This window comes from Pan paniscus, chromosome 11, assembly GCF_029289425.2.
Source record: "Pan paniscus chromosome 11, NHGRI_mPanPan1-v2.0_pri, whole genome shotgun sequence".
Classification (NCBI taxonomy): Eukaryota; Metazoa; Chordata; class Mammalia; order Primates; family Hominidae; genus Pan; species Pan paniscus.
This window is the reverse complement of record NC_073260.2, coordinates 11,216,229-11,234,648: the sequence shown is the minus strand read 5'-3', so window position 1 is coordinate 11,234,648 and position 18,420 is coordinate 11,216,229. Positions and strand designations below refer to the sequence as shown.

Below are 18,420 nucleotides of genomic sequence, written 5' to 3'. Positions count from 1 at the left end.
GACGCCTTGTCACAAGCTGGCCACATCAGATGCTCTCTTTCGGGACTTTGGGACTGAGAAAGAGAGAGGTGAGTCAGTCCCCGTGTGCAGCTGGAAAGGCATCAGGTAACCCTGGGTGGGGTCTGAGGATGGCAGGAAAAGCCTGTCTGTGAAGGGAAGGGAAGTGAGAGTGGGGAGCAGGGATGGAGGGATGCTGGGATGGAGGATGGAGGGTACAGGGATACAGGAATGGAGGGATGGAAAAATAGAGGGATGCAGGAATGGAGGGATGAAGAGGTGCAGGGATACTGGGGTGGAGGGATGCAGAGAACGGAGGCATGCAGGGATGCTGCGATGGAGGAATGCAGGGATGGAGGATGTAAGGGTACAGGGATGGAGGATGGAGGGGTGCAGGGATGCAGAGATGGAGGATGGAGGGGTACAACGAAGGAGGGGTGCAGGGATGGAGGGATGGAGGGGTGCAGGGATGGAGGGATGCAGGGACAGAGGGATGCAGGGATGGAGTGATGGAAGGGTACAGGGATGGAGGGGTGCAGGGATAGAGGAATGGAGGGTACAGGGATGGAGGGGTGCAGGGATAGAGGGATGGAGGGTGCAGGGATGGAAGGATGGAGGGGTACAGGGATGGAGGGGTGCTGGGATGGGGGACGGAGGGGTACAGGGATGGGGTACAGGGATGGAGGGGTGCAGGGATGGAGAGATAGAAGGGCACAGGGACGGAGGGGTGCAGGGATGGAGGGATGGAGAGGTACAGGGATGGAGGGTTACAGGGATAGAGGGAGGGTCCTCCTTCAGTGCCCCATGGTATTCCTGGCCTAGTTCCTGCCCTGCTGAGGGAGGCACCCCGGGTCCCTGGAGCAAAGGCCCCTCAGGACTTTAGACCTGGCCAGTGAAGTGGAAATGCCGTTCTGGACACAGTGGTGGCTCTGGGTGCCCTGATACCTGTTGGCCTCTCAGAGGCGGCTGCTGTGACTCCTAAGGCCACAGAGGGGCACAGCCTCAGGCCTGGCTGCCTCCTCTACCCTGCAGCCCAAGTACCTGGAGTTAACACCCACAGAGGGCACACAGTGGGGGCTGGCTGAAGGACTGTGGTGAATCCAGGCGGCAGGGCACTATGCGCCATGAGAACAAGCCAATGTGACATACGCCGACAGGCAGACGCCCAGGATGGGGACGAGAACACAGCCGGTGGCAGACCAGCCCCGTGGGAAAAACGGAGGTCACCAACTGCACGGCCACCTGCTTCCAAACGTCACACTCCCTACCTCAAGCGCTCACTTCTACCTTACTCAAATGGTAGCTATTACAGGAACATGAGTTATTTTGTTTTAAAAATACTAATAAAGAAAATAAAACTTTAAAAGTTTCCTGGCTGGGCGTCGGGGCTCACTCCTGTAATCCCAGCACTTCGGGAGGCTGAGGCGGGCAGTTCCCTTGAGCCCTAGAGTGCGAGACCAGCCTGGGTAACACAGCAAAACCCAGGATCTACAAAATATAAAAAACAAAAAATTAGCTGGGCATGTTGGTGCGCACCTGTAGTTCCAGCTACTTGGAGGCTGAGGTGGGAGGATCACTTGAACCTGGGAGGTCGAGGTTGCAGTGAGCTATGATTGCACCACTGCATCCCAGCCTGGGTGACAGAGCGAAACCCTGTCTCAAAAAATAAAAAACAACAACAAAAAAGTTTCTCAAGAGGGTATGGGGGCGTTGCCCAGTCCCCCCCGTCGGAAGGGCCAGTGGGTGGAGTTGGGCTCACTGGCCTCTGGAGGGCCCCTAGCAGGCCACCCCACCTCAGTTAAGTCGGGACTGGGGAGCCCCATCCTGGGTACTCTGTGCAGGAAAGGGGGTCCCACCCACAACCCACACTCACCCTGGAAGGCAGAGCCTCTTCTCCCATAAAGCCTGGCCCAGCCTGGAGCTGAAGCCCGGGGCCGCCACCTGAGAGGGCTTGGTCCCGTCTGTAGAGCAGGGGTCTGAATAGCCTGGTGCCCTGGACCAGGTGACCCGGCTCTCTGCACTGCACCTGCTCCTATCACTGAACTCTCCCACAAGGTGGGGACAGACGAAGAAACTGAGGCTTGATGAGTGACCCCACTGCAGAGCCCCACCGTGGGTAGGGTGCCCCGACCTGCACTCTGGCTGCTGGGCTCCACGGCCCAGCTGTGTGCCCTGAGTGGTATCCTGGGGACGATGCCACACAAAGCCTGCGGAGCCGTACCGTGCCTGCCACCTGGGAAGCCCCAGGCCAGCGGTTAGTTACCACAAGGGCTGGCACAGCCCAAGCCTGATGCCTCCCTTGACCGCCAGCCCCACGCAGCACTCAGCCACACGGAGCTCCATGAGATGCCTGCCATGACAGGCGCCACAAACCTTTCCTTTATTGCAAACATGTCCCAGTCCCGGGAGGCTTGGGAAGAGTGGGAACCAGGGGAACCCAGGGATGGGATTCCACTGAAAACAAACCGTCCTGCTGTCCTGTCAAGGGCCCCCACCCACAGGATGTAGCCATGGGACAGCCACTGAGGGTCCAGGAAGAGGGGTGGCAGAGCAGGGAGGCAGGGAGAGGGAGGGGTCGCCCCAGGGCAGTGGCAGGGCTGGAACTCGTCCCTAACATCCCTGAGCCCCAGCAGGTGCCCTGTGTTAGAAGCGAGAGGGCTGGTGGGGGTGCGTGGACAAGGGGCAGAATGATCCTGCCCCCAACCAGTATCGCCAGGCGCTGGCCCAGTGGCCCCAGGCCCTGGCAGCTGGCGTCTTCCGCTGCCTTCCCTCTGCTCTGCGCGGGGACATTCAGTGCGCTGGGGAGGCCTCGGTGATGGCCCTCTCCACCCGCAGGTACCAGGGCTGGATGTGCGTGTGCTGCATCAGGTCATCGAATGCGTCCAGCCCCTCCATCACACGCAGCACGCCATACACCGCCTGGGGCATGAACAGAAACCTGTCACCATAGCTGGTTTGACAGGCATCCAGACCTCCTTCGTTCCCTGCCAGCTGTGTGGCCAGGTCCCGTCCCCTCCCCGCTGGGAGCTCGTGACCCACTCAAGGGCCAACAGCACAGGTGAGGGTTTGAACAAAGCGTGTGGGGTGGCTGCAGGTCTCGCCTGCTTCACATCTGTACCCCCTTTTCTGGGCCACAGACCCTGCCCCCCAGCAAGTTTCCTTGGGAGAAATGCCCTCCCCCCCATCTCCGGTCCTGAGATCGGGGAGAAGAGACCTCACCACCCAGTTTCAAGACCCAGGTCACCCAGGGGCAGGACAGTTTTAAAAATGAGCAGTGGGCCAGGCACGCTGGCTCACGCCTGTAGTCCCAGCACTTTGGGAGGCCGAAGTGGATGGATCACCTGAGGTCAGGAGTTCGAGACCAGCCTGACCAACATACTGAAACTCTGTCTCTACTAAAAATACAAAAATTAGCCAGGCATGGTGGCACAGGCCTGTAATCCCAGCTACTCAGGAGGCTGAGGCAGAAGAATTGCTTGAACCTGGGAGGCGGAGGTTGCAGCGAGCCGAGATTGCACCACTGCACTCCCGCCTGGGTGACAGCGTGAGACTTGGTCTCAAAAAAAAAAAAACAAAAACAACAACAAAAAAAAAAACAAAAGGAAAAAGGGCAGTGAAGCCAGGCCAGTGAGACGCCCTCCCAGGGGTTTTCTGGGAGAAGCCTGGAGCACCGGACCCAGCCCGCCTGAGGCTGAAGCCAACTCCAGGGAGGGCAGTGTTGATGGCGACAGGTAGAGCTTGGGCTCTGGTAACACCACCCGGGCCTCTGGATCCAGCAGGGCCCGAAGCCAACCCTTTCCCTGAACTTGTCAGTTATGTGAACCAAGGCGGTTCCTGGTCATCCATTTCTCTCCTGGAGCCACTTCGAGGCGAGTTTCTGTCCGTGATGGCAGAGAGAGGCAGGTTCCTCTGGCAAGATGCAAGCACCGTCCAGGCTTTCCCTTGCAAACCTCCCCCACTCTGAGGACAGAACCCTCGGTCCAGGCACCACCTGCCACCACCACACTCACCAAATCAGCGAGATTCGGCTTCTGGCCCCCCATGAAGGGCCGGTCCTTGCCCACAGCAGCCACCCACTTGTCGGCAGCCTCATAGAGGTCCTCGCGCACATTGTCCTGGAGGCGGTGCCTGGGCGGGGAAGGGAAAAGCCCCTCAGGGGAGCCCCCACTCCCAGCCCAGCAGGGAAGAGGGTCTCCTCTGGGGAGAGGGGGGAGGTGTGGAAGCCAGGACGGCACCCCAGGTGAGAGCATCACATCTGCAGACGCCTCAGGGAGCATCCGTCCCAGACGGGGAGGCTGTGGTAAGGGCAAGAGACCAGGCCAGGGAGAAAGCCACAGAGGAGGCGCCAGTCAGGGCCCAGGCTTCCGGCTTCAAGGCCAGCCCTGCTGTCCCCTGGGGAGGTGAGCATGAGCTCTGGGTCCAAGTCCCATCTTGGCCAAGGGACCCATAATCCATAATGCGTTTCCCATCTGCCCCAGGCCTTGGCCTCCCGCTGGTCTCCTGAGGGGTGTGATGGGATCACCACTGCTTGTGGCACCGGAGGCTCGGGGACAGCAGGCCCCGGATGTGCACACACACTTGCCTGCTCTTGAGTCGCTTGCTGATGAGGTACATGGCCGCTGCACCCATGTACTTGGCCACGGCACCCTCCACAGCTCCGAACTTGCCCTCGCGGACAATGTAGTCAAAGGACGCCAGAGCCTCGGTGGGCGTGCGGTACACATTGGGGGAGATCAGGTGCACCAGCCAGTCGTCCGCCCACTGCCGCCACTTCATCTCCTCCCTGCGGGCACGGGAGGGACTTCCTAAGCCAGGACCCGGGCTGTGTTGGGAGCAGGCTGCATTCTCTAGAACATACCCACTGCACGGGTGGGAAGCTGAAGCCTGAGCAGGAAGGTCTTTTTTTTTTTTTGAGACAAAGTCTCGCTCTGTCACCCAGGCTGGAGTGCAATGGCACCATCTCAGCTCACTCCGCCTCCTGGGTTCAAGCGATTCTCCTGCTTCAGCCTCCCTAGTAGCTGGGATTATAGGTGTGTGCCTCCACACCTAGCTAATTTTTGTATTTTTATAGAGATGGGGTTTTGCCATGTTGGCCAGGCTGGTCTTGAACTCCTGACCTCAGGTGATCTGCCTGCCTCGGCCTCCCAACAGGCTGGGATTACAGGAGTGAGCCACCACGCCCGGCTGCAGGAAGGTCTCTACTGAAATCCGGTATGGCCCGGCCCCAGCCCCGCTGGTTTCCCATGCTGCTCCCTGCTCACGCCATCTTGCTCAGCTTGGTCCTACTCTACAGAAGACCCCTGCCGTCACCACCTTCCCCCGCCAGCCCCAGCCCCACTCACGTCCTGGCCTCCTTCCCGCCATACACTTGCTGGGCCTCCTTCTCGTTGAGCATGAGCCAGTACTTATTGCCGAACTCGGTCACCTCCTTGCCCTGCTCGTTCACAGCCTTCATGGCTGGGTAGTAGGTGATGATCTCTTCCAGGGGCTGCCTTCGGAGAGAGCCACAATCTCACCCCAACTCCTTCCCCCTCCGTCCCCTGTGGCCGACCAACCCCGCTGCCCCAGCCTCAGAGTGGAGCCAGGACCAACAAAGGCTCTCCGGACTCTTGCAGTAAGAGGGATTTGGAGTAGATGCCAGGGCTACTTCCCCAAGAGAGGGAGGTGTCGGGAGGACAGAGTGGGGGGCTTGGAGGAGGACGGCCACGGGCTACTCTGGAAAATCATTTTTTTTTTTTTGAGACGGAGTCTCGCTCTGTCACCCAGGCTGGAGTGCAGTGGCACGATCTTGGCTCACTGCAACCCTCTGCCTCCCGGGTTCAAGCGATTCTCCTGCCTCAGCCTCCTGAGTAGCTGGGACTACAGGCACTCGCCACTATGCCTGGCTAATTTTTGTATTTTTAGTAGAGATGGAGCTTCGCCATGTTGGCCAGGCTGGTCTGGAACTCCTGACCTCAGGTGATCTGCCTGCCTCGGCCTCCCAAAGTGCTGGGATTACAGGTGCGAGCCACTCTGTACTCTGGAAATCTAAGCAGCAGCTCCACGTGCTCCCAGGAGGGAACTCAGGGGAGGCCTCCCTGGAGGAAGAAGCCACCAAAAGCAATGGCCACCTGGTCTCCGAGGGGCTCCTTACCCCGACACCAGGTAGGTCTTGAGGGCGCTGATGATGACAGAGGAGTCATTTAGTTGTTGCTGGAAGAGAAAAGGGTGGTTTAATCAGAGGTTGCAACCCAGCCGCTGGGAGTCACCAGGGGCTCTCTGACAACAAGACGCTCTGGGCATTGTTTCTCCATTCCTGGGGACATGCCCGGAGTCCTCCCGCCCTGCCCTCAGGGCACCCATCCTAAGTAGGGAGACGTGGTTGTGGCCAATGGGGAGGAAGGTGTGGGAAAGCCGTGGGGTCTAAGCCCCAGCCCACTCACCCATTTGGCCTCCCAGGTAGAGGGGCAGGGTGGGTTTTGGAAGCTACATACTAGACCCCAAGCACTGTGCCGGGCATTTCATATCTGCCGTCCCTGCAAGCCAGAATATGGCCCCTTGTTGACTCATGAAGCAAGCAAGCACAGAGAGGCTAAGTGACTTGCCCCAAGTCACACAGCTAGTGAGTGGGTGAATCACACCTCAAACCCAGATCGCTGATTTCAGAATCTATGTTGTTAAGCTGTGGTGTTCTGCCTCCCTGAGACCCAGCAGGTGTTTGGTTTTGGTACGAAAGGAGAGAGCCTACATTTATTGAGCATCTACCGTATGCAGCTACTTCCCCCGTAGTCCTTACAGGCACAAGGATCACAAGTTCCTTCCCAGGCTGCAGAGCCAGGCCAGGCTAGGGGGCGCTCCAGGACAACCCAGGAAAGGAGGAAGGATGCAGGGGGTTCCCTGGGGCTCACCGAGCTTTCTCCTTCCTGGGCCACCAGGATGGGCACCTTTCTGTAGGAGGAGAACTTGATCTCAGCCCTGCGCACAGGGTTCACCTCCACCACCTGGTAGGGCAGGGCGTGGAAGTCGAGGAAGGCTCGGACCTTGCTGCAGAAGGGACACGTCTTGTACTGGTACAGGGTCAGCTGCAGGCGGCTGGACAGGGAGAGCTGCGGGCAGCAGACGGAAAGGGCTTCTAGACCTGGCACCCCCAGGCCCAGGCCCGGCCGCCAAGCGTGTTTTCCAGAGGAGTCTTCTGAGATGACGCTAGAACATCGGGAAGAGGAACTAGAGATGGAAGGGGGTGGTAGGGGAAAGGGAGGCACTGGACAGCAGCCCAGGTTTAAGCCCCTGGCCAGCATGGTCCCCAAGCAGGAGTCCCACCCTTTGCTGTGAGGTTGTGTAGGAGGAATCTTCTAGTCTCTGTCCCATACTGGACAGACCCCTCTTTTCTCACTCCAGTCCCAAGGGGACACCAGACAGCCCCAGGGTATACACCCCACTCCCACAGACATGGAACAACTGTTTCAACTTGGCTTGTTCACTCCCACTCCTCTAACCCCAGGGACCTCTGGGGGCAGAGCTGGGCTACCACCCAGGCTCATGTTCACCAGTGGGGTCTACCTCCAATCTCTTTCTTGTTTTTTTCTCTGGAGACAGGGTCTCACTCTGCCATCCAAGCTGGAGTGCAGTAGCTTGATCACAGCTCACTGCAGCCTTGAACTCCGGGGTTCATGCGATCCTCCAGCCAAAGTCTATCTCAAATATCCGAGGGGGAGGGTGGTATCTGAGCCATGGCCTGCGTGTGGCAAGCTCCGCAGGAAAGCCCCCAGGGGAGCCTGCTGCACGTTCATGCCGGAAAGCCACAACTGTAGACCATCCCCCTGTGTTCAGAGGGGAAGCTGGACCGTGGAGGCAGGAAGGGAGACACAGGGTACTCCATGCTCTTTTTACCCACCTCTGTTCCCTCCAGTCCAGCAAATAAGCATCTGTGGGCGGGTGGTGGGAAGTCAAGTAATGAAGAGTTGCAAGGTGTGGGGTAGGTATAAAGTGTCTCAAGGCAGCTGGGCCACCACTTGGGGGGGTCACCACTTGGGGGGGTGGCACCTTTCTACCTCTTCCTGTTTCAGCCTGGAGTCTAAGTCATCAGTTCCATAAAGGTACCACCACTACTACTAAATAAATACACAGCCTTAGGATTTGGGGGCAGTGGGGAGAGAGGATGATGAACGTTTGGAAAGTGAAAAAGGCTTTCCCTTTCCTGTGATCTCCCATCTCTTAATCAAAAAAGTCTTAAAACATGGTAGAGGCTGGGCTCCGTGGCTCACGCCTGTAATCCCAGCACTTTGGGAGGCCGAGGCGGGTGGCTCATTTGAGGTCAGGAGTTCGAGACCAGCTTGGCCAACATGGTGAGACCCCCGTCTCTAGTAAAAATACAAAAATTAGCCGGGCTGGGTGGCAGGCGCCTGTAATCCCAGCTACTGGGGAGGCTGAGGCAGGAGAATTGCTTGAACCCAGGAGGCGGAGGTTGCAGTGAACCGAGATCGCGCCACTGCACTCCAGCCTGGGCAACAGAGCAAAGAAAACTCCGTCTCAAAAAAAAAAAAAGTCTCCTTAAAACATGGTAGAGGCTGGGCGCAGTGGCTCACGCCTGTGATCCCAGCACTTTCAGAGGCCAAGGTGGGCGGATCACTTGAGGCCAGGAGTTCGAGACCAGCCTGGGCGACATGGTGAAATCCTATCTCTACAAAAAATACAAAAATTAGCAGGGCGCAGTGGGGTGAGCCTATAGTCCCAGCTACTCGGGAGGCTGAGGCAGGAGGATCCCTTCAACCTGGGAGGCAGAGGCTGCAGTGAGCCGCGATCGCACTCCAGCCTGGGCGATAATGCGAGACCCTGTCTCGAAAACATAAACAAACCAAAAAAAAAAAAAACCACGGTAGAAGAACGATTTTATGAGAACTCGAACAATTCCAGGTAGTAGGCATCAGGAGTGCCCCTATTTTACACAAGAGAATACAGAGGGTTCGGAGACTTCAGACCAAGTCACTCGCCCAAGGTCACAAGCGGGCAGAGGCAACTCCTGACCCTGCGGGTTCCCAGGAGTCCCGAGTTCGGCGCTGATCAGCATCCCCATCCCCGGCCGGGCCAGGCCTTACCTGCGCGGCTGAGCGCTCTGCGTGGAGGTCCTGGGCGCGCAGGTGCCACCGCGCCGTGTGGTACAGCCCCAGGGCTCCCCCCAGGGCCAGCGCCGCTGCTCCCAGCAGCCGCGGGCTCCCCTTACGAGCTGCAGCCACGGGGCTCGGGCCGCCCGCCGCCCCCGCGAAGCCAGCCCGGCTCTGCGTGGGTAGCAGCGGCTGGGGGCGGCCTCCCAGCCTCCAGGCCAAGGCGCACCCACCAGGCCACAGCGCCCGCACCACCCGCGCAGCCGGGTCCATGTTCGCTCCGCCGGCGCCGCGGGCGGGCGCGCGAAACGAAGACGCCGAGGCACGCGCGGCGTTTAAAGGGCCAGGACTCTGGCGCCCCGCGGGTTGGCCGGGGTGACGGCGACGCTAAGGGAACCCTCAGCGCTCTCGGGACTGGGTGTGTGCCCGGCGCCCAAGTTCGAAACGCCCGCCAGAGCCGCAGAGGCCCGCTCGGGAACGTTTGCAGACCGTTCCATGCTTCCGCCTCCAAAGGCTCCTGGGTAGTGACCCGGCCGACTGCAGGGGGGCGAACGTCTGCTCGCCCCACCTTGACCGCCTAAAGGGCGGCGTGGCCGTCTGTAACACGTACTTGCCCACCTCTCTTACGAGCGCCCATTCAAAACAACTCCAGCCCTTCCTAGCGTCAGTACAGGCGCCGCGATTTCCGGCCACTGAAAGCCCCGGAAACGACCCGACCCGGCACCAGGTGCGCGGCGGTGTTGATGTTCTCTCTGCCCTCCCGCCTCGTTGTCCGCTTCCTACTGTGACCCGAACCATAAAATTTTCCCGAACCCGAAGGGGCCTTGGAAACCACGTGTCTCTGATTTCGCCCACGCGAAGCGGCCGGCCCGCCGACCCCGAGATTTCCAGGGAGAGGATGGCAAAGTGGGTTGCCAGGCTGCTCGGTCCTTCTGCTGGGCTCCCCCGCCCTAGCTGAAGCCCGGAGCCTCCACCGCATAGGCGTCTCCGCGGACAGCCCCGGGATGGCCCCGCCCGGCGCCCGAGAGCGGGCGGGACTCGTGGAGTGGGCGGGGCCCTGGGCGGGACTCGCAGAGTGGGCGGGGAGAGGGGCGGGGCGGGGGAGGAGCTCCGAGTCCCGGCTCTGCTGCTCCGCCGTGTCCCACTCTTCTCGCTCCGCTTTCGCCCCGCATCTTCCACCTTCCTTCCAGTCCTTGCGGCGACCGAACCCCCAGTGTCAGTCCCCAGCGGGGACCTGAGTATGCCGGTGAGGACGAGAGCGGAAGGCGAGGACGACGGCTTCGGGGAAGCGGGTGACCCGAGGAGACTGCTGGAGCGACCTTTGCGTTTCCGGGGGTGCCTTCCTGGGAAGGGGAATCGGGATGTTGGCTTCGAAGGGACCGAAGGGCCCACCTCGACCCGCCCCGAGTGGGTTTGGAGTTGTAGGTGCTGTCTCGGATGCAGGGCGAGCACCCGCGAGCGGGTAGCCAGTCCCGTGAGAGCTGCAGGTCCCCAGCCCCGTTTTACAGATAGGGAAACTGAGGCAGCTGCTGGGACACTCGCCCATATGGGTTTTGCTCCACCCACTTCCTTCAGCCACTTTACAGACCAGGAGTTGAGGGACTGCTCGAGCTTAGAGTGTTTAGGGGTGGTTGAGGGTGACCCCCATGTTCTGTGCTCTACTCTATCCATATCCAGGCCTTCTCCCAGCGCCACTCTCACGCTCCTGCTTGCTAGACGGGACCCAGCTTCATCCTCCTCCTGTTTACATTAATTGCTCCTGATCTTCCACACTCTTGATTTTCCGGATTCTAACTCCATCAAAATGTAACTTGATGTGTTCAGGCCCCGGGGACACCTAGGCACTTGAGGGGGGCGGGTCCGTGTTTGGCCTGCTGGGCTTAGCAGGAGGGGCTGGCCCGGGGCGGGGAGCGCGATGCTCTGCTGGGTCAGCATCTCCAGCCACCTGGCTTTGCTGGTGTGGCCTCGCAGCCTTGCCAAATGTGAGCAGCTTACAGAGCAACCAGTTGCACGTGCTGAAGCTGCCGAGGTGACACAGGGCGCTGTAGGGTCCAGCCCCACAGGGTCTGTAGGTCTCTCCCTGTGTGCGGCGACGAGAGAGTGTAGAAATAAAGACACAAGACAAAGAGACAAGAGAAAAGGCAGCTGGGCCCGGGGGACCACTACCACCAATGCGCGGAGACCGGTAGTGGCCCCGAATGTCTGGCTGCACTGTTATTTATTGGATACAAGGCAGAAGGGGCAGGGTAAAGAATGTGAGTCACCTCCAATGATAGGTAAGGTCACGTGGGTCACGTGTCCACTGGACAGGGGGCCCTTCCCTGCCTGGCAGCCAAGGCAGAGAGGGAGAGGAGACAAAGAGAAAGACAGCTTACGCCATTATTTCTGCATATCAGGGACTATTAGTATTTTCACTAATTGACTACTGCTATCTGGAAGGCAGAGCCAGGTGTACAGGACGGAACATGAAGGCAGACTAGGAGGTGACCACTGAAGCACAGCATCACAGGGAGACAGTTAGGCCTCCAGATAACTGCGGGCGAGCCTGACTGATGTCAGGCCCTCCACAAGAGGTGGAGGAGCAGAGTCTTCTCTAAACTCCCCCGGGGAAAGGGAGACCCCCCCCACCCTCCCTTTCCCGGTCTGCTAAGTAGTGGGTGTTGTTCCTTGACACCTTTTGCTACCTCTGGACCCTGATCCGCCTGGTAACGGGCGTCTTCCCAGATGCTGGCGTCACCGCTAGACCAAGGAGCCCTCTGGTGGCCCTGTGTGGGCATAACAGAAGGCTCGCACTCTTGTCTTCTGGTCACACCTCACTATGTCCCCTCAGCTCCTATCTCTGTATGGCCTGGTTTTTCCTAGGCTATGATTATAGAGCGAGGATTATCATAATATTGGAATAAAAAGTAATTGCTACAAACTAATGATTAATGATAGTCATATATAATCATATCTAAGATCTATATCTGGTATAACTATTCTTGTTTTATATTTTATTATACTGGAAGAGCTCGTGTCCTCTGTCTCTTGCCTCGGTGCCTGGGTGGCTTGCCGCCCACACACAAAAAAGATAAATGTTTGAGGTGATGAAGATCTTAATTTCCTTGATTTGATCACTACATGTTTCATACAGGTATCAAAGTATCACATGTACCCCCAAAGTATGTACAACTATGATATATCATAAATAAATGAATAAATAAATAATAAAAGACAGAAGCCTGACCATGCTATGTTCAATCCACAGCCACGCCCCTCACTGTGCACCTGATCTCCCCATCTCACACCAGTTCCTGAGAGACAGGACAGAGAACAGGGGCAGGGCTGCCCTGCCCTAACCACTGGTCTTCAGTTAGTTATCCTGGCAATACTTCCCAGGTGCCCTGCCCTGGTGCCCCCCACACTTGAGATAGCCCCGTCCTATCCCCCCACCCTGCAGGTGGGTCTGTGCAGAGGTGAGGTCACTGCTCCAAACCTCAATGGAGGGCACTGGGGCAGGTGTGCGCCATCCGTCACTACATCCAAGGCCGTACACCATGCAAGCAGTCCTTCTCCCTTTTCCACGTGGAGGCTTGTGCATCTGGGGACAGATTTCAAAATTTAGGATACCCTAGTCCCCTCTTCAGGGCTTTGTCACCCACCTTTCATGTCCATAAAGCAGCAGAGCTTCTGTGGCCATGTCTCAGTACGTTTGATCCAGCATCAGCAAAGAAAGCCCAGTCTTTGGAAAGCCAGTGGTTGCAGTAGGCACATCCTCTCCAAGCCTATGCTCCCCAAGGTAGAGGTTAGCTATTTCTTGCCAAGTATGAATGCTGATTTCCAATGGCCATTAGGGAAGAGAACCCCCCACCCCAGGGAAGCAAAGCCACCCTCTTCCTCCTCCCCCTCACTCAGCTCCCATTACTGGCCTGCCTAAGGAGCACCTCTGGGCTCTCGTAAAAAAAGAAAAGCCACTGTGACCTTGCAAGTCGCACTTTTGTCCCTTAGTTCCATGAAAAGCTGCTACATGCCTACAGCGTGCCAAGCACTGGGGCTCCCCCTGTGGCACCTCGTTACACGCTAGAAGGCAGGTGCTGTTCAGAAATTTCTGATGCTGTTGGTGTCCTGCACTCAAGATGCTTCCCAAAGCCAGATTCCACTCACCGGCAGCCTCGCTGGGAGCACAGAGGGTTTCCTGATGCTCACACTCCACAGAGAAACAGGTGGAGACGTGTCCATCAGGGCGAGAAGGTGGCCATTGGGAATAGGAAGGACATTCCCCCTGAGCCATGGCACAAGGGGAGGCAGCCATGGGGAGAGGACAGAGCAGGGAGAGCAAGAAGGAACCTGGGAAGGAAGGTCTCTTGGGTCCCTGGAAGCTCCAGGCTGGGCCACAGGGATCAAGGGGCACTCACTGGCCAGAGCTGAGAAACATCTGCTCCCGTCTCTGGATGCCTGCCTGTCCACCACCAGCTGCTGGTGAGATGTTCTTGTTTGAGGGTGGATTTTATCTGCATAAGCTCCCCAGTGGTGAGGGTCCCAGGAAATGAGTGCTACACAGACATTCATAAGGCAAAAAGCCTATCCCCACCCCCACCCCACGTTATAGATGCTCAGAGGAGACTGGTGTGACCAAGTTACCAGGTCCCAGGTGGGGTGGGACTGGCCCTAACAACCCCGGCATTCCAATATCCTGTCCAGTGTGTGCTCCGAGGTTGGAAGACCCCAGAGCACGGTCTGCTATCTTCTCAGCAGCTGCAGAGGTCATTGGAATCGTAACATTTCTCCAGGATGGGAAAGGAGGAAGCAGCAGTCGCCTACATCTCCCGGAAACCCTGCCAGGGACCAGATGTCGCACAGGCTTCCCGGCACGCTTTGTGGAATCATCCAATCTGAAATCAGGCCTCCCCAGGATGCAAATCCTGGCTTCTGCCTTGGAGAATTATTAACTCTGGGTTTTTAAAGGCAGCCGCTTACATTCAGCTCTCAAAAGCATCAAAGGCATGAAGCACATAGGGTGCAGACTGCTATCATGCCAGGTCACATGATAGACGAGAAAGCAATCCCTGAGGTCAGAGTTGCTCCCACCAGGCCCACAAAAGAGGTTAATAAAGCATAAGGAAGCCTCTCAGAGAGGCCAGGTGGTGGAAGTTCTGCTGAACCTGGGGTGTCCGGGAAATGGATCGTTTGGGGTTGTTTATGGATTGATGTCGCTCTGGTGAGTGGGCAGTAAGTAAATCCACCTCATATGGCTTTTTGTCAACCTTGAAGCTCACTAGTATAAACAGACCAGGCCAGATGTCCAGGTCCCCGGGAATAGTCAGGGGCATGACCCTTCTGCCCCTGGGCTGGCTGCCCTATTTGCTTCCAGCACCTCTTGATAACCCACTTCCTTTCCCCAGACCAATAGTTCCCAAACTGGGGTGCCTAGACCAGCAGCATCAGCATCGCCTGGGAGCTTGTCAGAATCGTGCATTCCCAGGTCCTCCCTACAACCACTGAATGCAAGTCCCTGGGGCACCTATACCTGCGTCTAACAAGCTCCCCAGCCATCCTGGTGCATCTGAATGTTTGAGAACCACTGACCTCTAGGCTAACTCCTGACTGGGCTCCCTGCTCCCACGGGTTTCTTCCTCCAAGTAATGTTTTCTACACACGCAGAATTGCCATTTCAAATCCCCTACTGCCATGTCACACTCTCCCTTATGTCTGGAGACCCCTCCATTGCCTTTTGAATAAATTCTCACCATTTTCAAGGCTCTTCACTTTTTAAAAATTGTGGTAAAATACACATAACATGAAATTTACCATTTTATTTATTCTCAATATAGAGGTCAGTGGCATAAGCACACTCACGTTGTGGCACAACCATAACTACTTTCCATCTCCAGAACTCTTTTTATCTTGTAAAACTGAAACTCTGTCCCCTTTACACACTAACTCCCCATTTCCCTTTTCCCCAGCCCCTAGCAACCACCATCCTGAGCTCTGTTTCTGTGAATTTGACTACTGAAGAGATCTTATGTAAGTGGAATCACAAAAAGCTATTCGTCCTTTTGTGACTGGCGTATTTCACTTAACAGAATACCTTTAAGGTTCACCTACGTTGTAGCATCTCAGAATTTCCTTCCTTTCTAAAGCTGAATAATATTTCGTAAAATGTATATGCCACCTTCTGTTCATTCATTTATCAGTGGGCACTTGGGTAACTTTTTAAAATTGTGGTAAAATATACATAACACTAAATTCATCATCTTACCCATTCTCAATATAGAGTTCATTGGCCTCAGTACATTCACATTGTTGTGCAACCATAACTACCTTCCATCTCCAGAATTCTTTTTATGTTGTAAAACTGAAACTCTGTCCCCATTACACACTAACTCCCCATTTCCACCACCTAACTGGTGGAAATAGCCTTTTGGCTATTTATTGTAAAAAAAAAAAAAAAAAATGCTGCTGCGAACTTAGGTGTACAAATATCTCTTCTCAACGCCCTGCTTTCAATTCTCTCATGGAATTCTCATCCAGGAGTGAAACTGCTGGATCACATGCTAATTTTATTTTTAATTGTTGAGGAACTACCATACCGTTTTCCAAAAGGAGTGCCATAGAAACTATCCTTGCATTCCAGGAACAAATCCTACCTGGTCATGGTCTATGATCATTTTAATGTGCTGTTGAATTGTTTGCTAGTATTTTGTTGAGGATTTTCGCATCAATATTCATTAGGGACATCGGTCTGCAGTTTTCTTTTGTTGTAGTGTCTTTGTCTGGCATGGGTATCAGGGTAATTCTGGCCTCATAGAATGAGTTTTAAAGTGGTCCTTCCTCTTCAGTGTCTTGGAAAAGTTTGAGAAGGATTAGTATTATATTTTCTTTAAATATTTGGTAGAATTCACCAGTAAAACCATTAGGTCCTAGGCTTTTCTTTCTTGGGAGATTTTTGATTACTACTCCAATCTCCTTTTGATTACTGATTTAATCTTCTTATTGGTCTGTTCAAATTTTGTATTTCTTCGTAATTCAGTCTTGGTAGGTTGTATGTTTCTAGAAATTTATCCATTTCTTCTATATTATTCAATTCATTGGCATATCATTGTTTATAATGTTCACTTATCATACTTTGCATTTATATGGTATCAGTTGTAATGTCCCCTCTTTCATTTCTGATTTTATTTATTTGAGACTTCTAACATAGTTAGTCTAGCTAAAGGTGTTTCAATTTTGTTTATCTTTTCAAAAACCCAACTCTCAGTTTCTTTAATCTTTTGTATTATTTTCTAGTCTTTATTCCATTTATTTCTGCTCTGATCTTTGTTTTTGTCTTTCTTCTGCTAACCTTGGACCTAGTTTGTTCTTTTTCTAGTTCCTTTGGAGGTAAAGTCAAGTTGTTTATTTCTGACCTTTCTTTATTCTTAATGTAGACATTTATCAATATAAACTTTCCTCTTAGAAATGGTTTCACTGCATCCCATAAACTTTGATGTGTGATATTTCCATTTTTATTTGTTTCCAGATATTTTTTGAATTCCCTTTTGATTTCTTTGACCCACTGATTATTCAGGAGCTTCTTGCTTCATTTCCACTTTTGTGAATTTTTCAGTTTCCTCCTTTGATTGATTTCTAGTTTCATAACATTGTGGCTGGAAAAGATCCTTGATGTGATATCAATCTTCTTGAATTTGTTAAGACTAGTTTTATGGCCTAACATATGATCTGTCCTGGAAAACATTCCCTGTGAGCCCTTGAGAAGAATGCCCCATCTGCTGCTGTTGGATGCTATGTTCTGTATATGACTGTTAGGTCCATTTAGTGGAAAGTATAGTTCAAGCCCAGTGTTTCCTCTTGATTTTCTGTCTGGACGATCAGTCCATTATTGAGAGTGGGGTACTGAAGTTCCCTACTGCTGTTGTACTCCTGTCAATTTTTCCCTTCAGGGTTGCTAACATTCACTTTATATATTTAGGTGCTCAATGGTGGGCATACATTTTTATATGCTGTATATCTGGGAATGTTTGAATTTCTCCCTCATTTTTGCATCTGTTGAAAGCCTTCAACTTTCTGCTTTATTTCTTCCCCTGATCCTTGTCCTGGTACCCCCTGCAGCTCTGACATATGGCAGCAGTCAGTACTGCCCCCAGGGTCTCCATCCTGATATCCCAAGCAGGCTGCCCTTCCCATCAACACTCCAAGATGCGTGGGGCAGAAACCAGTTCCACAGGCAGCCCGCAGACAAGCCAGAACCCTGTAAACATGTTTCGGTCTTTCCCTTGTGTCCCAAGGGAGGTACCAGGAGTAGGGTGGCCTCCTCCTGACTGTGCTGGGAAGGAGGTGGGGCAGAGGTGAGCCAAATGCCACAACATTTCCTGCTGCTTTGAGTGTGGTTTTGTCCTCATTGGGAGTTGGCGTGATTGCTGCAGATCCTTAACCAGTTCCTGGAGTTCCCACAAGGCGACCTGGAGCCATGCATTGCCCCTCGCCTGGTGCTTCCACAGAGGAGCAAGGGTCTACAGCATCCTAGGCCACTGTCCTGCTGACATCACTCCTGCACAGACTTTCCCTTTCACTAAATCACATCAATACCGCCTTTCCTCTGATGAGGCCTCCCAACCTCCATCTGGCCTCTAGGGCCCTGTGCACAGGTCTTTTTTATAACATGTGCCCTATTCCATTCCAGCAGAATTGCTCTCCTTCTCCAAGCATGAGAACCCCTGGGGACTTGCTGGAGCCAGAGTCCCAGGATCATCTCCATGTGAATCCAGGCAGAACATCTGGGCTAGAACCCAGAAATCCATGTCTCTAGCAAGTGCCCCTGGTGATTCTTAACAAGGAGACTGTGGAACAATAGAGTCTTATTGAGCAATGTCATCTCCCAAACTCAGTGAAATTCTACCAGATAAAAGGGTGATCGCCAACATCTTTGCCCACTTACTGCATGCAGACACTGCTCTGCACACTAGATGCATATTAGCTCAGTTAATCTTTCAGTAACCTGTGCAATCAGTCCTATTATCATCCCATTTTACAGATGAGAAAACTGAGGCATAAAATGCTTAAGCAATTTCCCCAGGTGACCTAGCTGGTAAGTAGAGGATTTCAGCTTGAGCCCAGGCCTTTATCTCCTTGCTCATAGTCTTCATAGCTCTGCTATCCATGTTTAATTATTCAAGGCTGTCTCCTCAGAGACGTCATGATACTGTAGCATGCCAACAGGCCGCAGCCACTTGCACACCATAAAGGCCTCATCTCTGGCTATGCCCACAGCAAAAAAAAAAAAAAAAGTAAAAATTAAATAATGACTACTCCCACTAGGATATCCCTTCATGTAGACCAAGGGCCCTTTTTAAGCTCCTCACTCATC

General features: G+C 54.4%; 1 protein-coding gene across 3 annotated transcripts; it reads right to left on the bottom strand.

Annotated features, from left to right (window-relative positions):
• Nucleotides 1–2,335: 2,335 nt before the first annotated feature.
• Nucleotides 2,336–10,072, bottom strand: PTGES2 (prostaglandin E synthase 2). 3 transcript variants are annotated; one of them, XM_034929142.3, is made up of 7 exons: nt 9,072–10,072; nt 6,885–7,082; nt 6,131–6,189; nt 5,340–5,489; nt 4,580–4,780; nt 4,008–4,125; nt 2,336–2,916 (listed from the first exon to the last, which is right to left on the bottom strand). In XM_034929142.3, the coding sequence occupies exons 1-7, from the start codon at nt 9,348–9,350 to the stop codon at nt 2,788–2,790; spliced, it is 1,134 nt and encodes a 377-aa protein (XP_034785033.1). In that variant the 5' UTR covers nt 9,351–10,072; the 3' UTR covers nt 2,336–2,787. The 3 variants fall into 3 exon arrangements, with proteins under 3 accessions (XP_034785033.1, XP_054973184.1, XP_063450255.1); XM_055117209.2 differs by having other exon boundaries at nt 6,885–7,179; nt 9,072–9,378; XM_063594185.1 differs by lacking the exons at nt 2,336–2,916; nt 4,008–4,125 and adding an exon at nt 4,149–4,292 and having other exon boundaries at nt 9,072–9,685.
• Between the last annotated feature and the right edge of the window lie 8,348 nt (nt 10,073–18,420).

Bases quoted from the DNA above. Each gene is read 5' to 3' on its own strand.
- PTGES2 (XM_034929142.3), bottom strand. From the start codon at position 9,350: ATGGACCCGGCTGCGCGGGTGGTGCGGGCGCTGTGGCCTGGTGGGTGC. The intron at 4,126-4,579 runs GCAAGTGTGTGT...TTCCCCGCCCAG, and splicing joins AGCAAGCGACTCAAGAGCAG to GCACCGCCTCCAGGACAATG. The intron at 2,917-4,007 runs GTGAGTGTGGTG...TTCATGCCCCAG, and splicing joins AGCCGAATCTCGCTGATTTG to GCGGTGTATGGCGTGCTGCG.